This window comes from Petaurus breviceps, unplaced genomic scaffold, assembly GCF_028583685.1.
Source record: "Petaurus breviceps papuanus isolate PSGF00001 unplaced genomic scaffold, PetGlider_PUasm1.0 90317, whole genome shotgun sequence".
In the NCBI taxonomy this organism is placed as follows: domain Eukaryota; kingdom Metazoa; phylum Chordata; class Mammalia; order Diprotodontia; family Petauridae; genus Petaurus; species Petaurus breviceps.
The window spans coordinates 694079-697084 of record NW_027187217.1 but is presented as its reverse complement, the minus strand read 5'-3'; the positions used below and the strand labels follow the sequence as shown (position 1 = coordinate 697084).

Sequence of the window (3006 nt, the reverse complement as noted above, 5' to 3'; positions counted from 1 at the left end):
TGCAGCACCTCTGGTCCATTTCACCTCTGCAGCACCTCTGGTCCATTCATTTCTGTACTATCTCTGGTCCATTTCATCTCTGCAGCATCTCCCCAATACTACCTCTTCTGTTCTCTGACACTGCCTCCACCTACGTACAGGCCCTCTTCACCTCACACCTGAACTATTACAGTAAGTGCTGGAGGGTTCATTCCATCCCACATTCAGCCACCAAAAAGATCTTTCTAAAACACAGGTCTGACTATGTCGCCCCCCTACTCAGTAACCTCCAGTGGCTCCCTCTCACATCCAGGATCTGGTTGGCATTCAGAGCCTTTCATACCCAGCCCCCTCCTCCCTCTCTCATCTTTTTACACCTCCCCCCCTAGCACATCCTCTTCAGTCCCGTGCCCCTGACCTCCAGGCTGTTCTGCCGAGACCCTCCATCTCTCCGGTTGTCCCTCCTCCTCTATCCCTTGGCTTCCCTGGCTCCCTCCTAAAAGAAACTTTTCCTGAGGCCTTTATTTCCAGTGCTGTTCCTCTATGCCTTGCTTCCAATTTTATTGAAATATGTGATAAAGAATTTCACACTGTTTATCTAGAAAAGGTGGTGAAATGTGGGTCAGACTAGAATAACTGAAATGGCTGTGGTGCAGATTCGACGTTGGAACTCTGAAAAGTCAGCTTTGAAGGAGGTCTCCAGTGGAGTGCCTCCAGGATCTTTTGGTCAATGATTAGATAAAGGCACGGGTGGAAGTCTCATCACATTTTAGGGGGACGCTGTACTGATAGGGGTCACACAGCAGATGACAAGAGTCAGTAAACACAAAGACTAGACTGGCTAGAATGCTGGGCTGGATCTGACAAGATGGAATTCAGCAGGGATAAACAGAAAGGCCTCCTTGTGTCCTTCTGGGGCCAGAGGAGCTTCATAGGTCTCAGGTAAGAGGCATTTGTGGCGGGGGGCGGGGGAGGGTCTTTAGGGTAGTTGAAGCTGAGGAAACACCCTCAGTAAGTCTCTGTGCCAAGCAGGCTCCTGTCCTGTCCTGTGCCCTCCCTGAGTGAGAAAGGGTGTTACAGATCATGGGGGAAGGGTCCCAAGGAGGCCCCTCCGAGGGAGGACTGGGCTCGGTGGGTTCCCCCTGAGCAGAGCTGGGATCAGAAAAGAGTCAGAGAGTGAGTTCCTCAAGAGGTGGTGAGCTCCCCTACCTGGAGGTATTCGAGTGAAACCGGGGCCTTGTTGGGCCTGAAGTGTTCAGTCAGTGGGGACCATTCAGGTGGGGGCAGTGGAGGCTGGAGGGGAGACTAGCCTAGGAATGGAGGCCCCAAAACGATGACTGTGGCAGGTTTGGTGAAAGACATGGTGGGAGTAGGCTTAGGAACCACCCCAGTGATGTCATCGAGAGAGGGAACAGCCCCTTCTCTGGGGATGCTGAGAGGCTTCTGGGGCCACTGGGATGTGCATCCTTGTGGCCTCTATCACTTTGGAAACCTCGATTCACTGGAAGAAAAGCAGGAAGTGTGTTCTGTAGAGTCAGGGCATTGGCTGGTCTTCCCAGCGCCTGGCCTAGAGCCCCCATTGGCACCAGTCTGAACAAGGCTGAGTCCCCTTCCCTGAACAGGCCTTGAAATCCCCGAAGATGTCGGCAGCACCTTGAGCCACCTCGGTCTGTCCTCCTTGGGGGATGATGGGCGATGCCAGCACCTTCCTTTGATGTGGACTTGTGACTTTCCAGGCAGAGTACAGGCTGCCACCAGGGACGATCCCGCTGTGGACTTGGGGGAGGGTTTGTCTGGCTGCCGCCCTTGTGGCCCAGGTTCCTCCCCTGCCCCCAAAGGTGCAGCCCTTGGTCAAGGCCTCTCTTGTAGGGGGCACAACCCGGCAGGCCCATGGAAAGCCTCGGGTGCCCCGGGGTTGGCTGGAGGAGGTTGGTGAGAACAGGGGCCAACACCTGCCACTCTCTCTGTGTCCTTGTAGCTTACTGGAGGTTCTGGCTGTGTGTCAGCGTGGTCTATGAGCTTTTCCTCATCTTCATCCTCTTCCAGGTAAGCCGCTTTGTGGGTAGAGTCCAGGCCAGAGAGAATGGGAAGGGTCCTCTCTTCCCCCACCTCAGAAAGAGCTTGTAGACTGGGCCATGCCTCACCCATGAGGCGTGTGGAGGTGGTCACGGGCTGATGGCAGCTTACCCAGCCAGTTTACTCAGTATACACCTGCTAGCTCATCTTTAAGCACCACCTTCTTCAACTAATATGTCAGGCCTGAAAGAGAGAAGGACCTGGAAGCAGACACTTTGTCTCTCCTGGCAAAGAAATTGGGGCGCCTGCAACTGATGCCCCAGATCTCACTGGAACAAGATCCCACTTAGAGATCCAGCACAGCCTCCAGGAGGTCTCCAGTGAGCGGGGCCTCAATGGGGGCTCTCCCCCCGAGAGGGAGGGAGACATGGGGGTCCTGAGGCTCCCTGGGCCAGCTCATTCCTTCTGGAGTGAAGGAAGTTCTGGTCAGTGCGTGCTTTCAGAAGATTTGTGTTCCCTAGTATCTGTTTTCCTCTTGAGACCAGGCCAGATCATGTCCTTTTCGGGAGTATCAGGGTGGCTTCCCCTCCCCTCCACCTGTCCCCTCTCTCCTCGCTCTCCCTCCTCAGAGTCACCTGGGATGAAGGGTTAGCAGTGAGTTTCCCAGAGTGTCCCTGGGCCCTAGGGCCACTTTGCTTTTTGGGGCAAGGTGCTGTTCCTCAGCCAAGGGCCATCCAAGACCCAAGATGAGTTCATCTCCCCACGTGACCTGTGCTCTGTGGGGAGACTCCTGGAGCTCTGGCCCAGAGAATGCCAGAGCGTTCCAAGTTGGAATCCAGGTTGGCCAACCCTGATGGGGCTGTGCTGGTGCTGGGGGGGAGGAGCAGGTCCTAGGATCTGGTGCCAGCAGCTGAGAGAGGGGAAGAGAGAGAGAGGGAGGGAGAGGGGATAGAGAGAGGAAGAGAAAGGGAGGAAAAGAGGGGAGAGAGGGAGGGAGAGGGGGGAGGGAGG

At 55.4% G+C, this 3006-nt stretch overlaps 2 protein-coding genes across 6 annotated transcripts in view; one reads left to right on the top strand and one right to left on the bottom strand.

The window, feature by feature from the left end:
* Nucleotides 1–3006, bottom strand: part of ANO9 (anoctamin 9) — a 165435-nt gene that overhangs the window by 40466 nt on the left and 121963 nt on the right. The window lies entirely within an intron of this gene.
* The window catches only part of PTDSS2 (phosphatidylserine synthase 2), a 39440-nt gene that overhangs the window by 11754 nt on the left and 24680 nt on the right, over nucleotides 1–3006 (top strand). Inside the window, exon 4 of one of the 5 annotated variants that reach the window (XM_069107951.1) lies at nucleotides 1958–2025. The exons of the other annotated variants lie outside the window; for them this stretch is intronic. Coding sequence (XP_068964052.1) covers nucleotides 1958–2025 — 68 coding nt within the window. The remainder of the gene's footprint in view (nucleotides 1–1957; nucleotides 2026–3006) is intronic. 5 annotated transcript variants of the gene reach the window in all.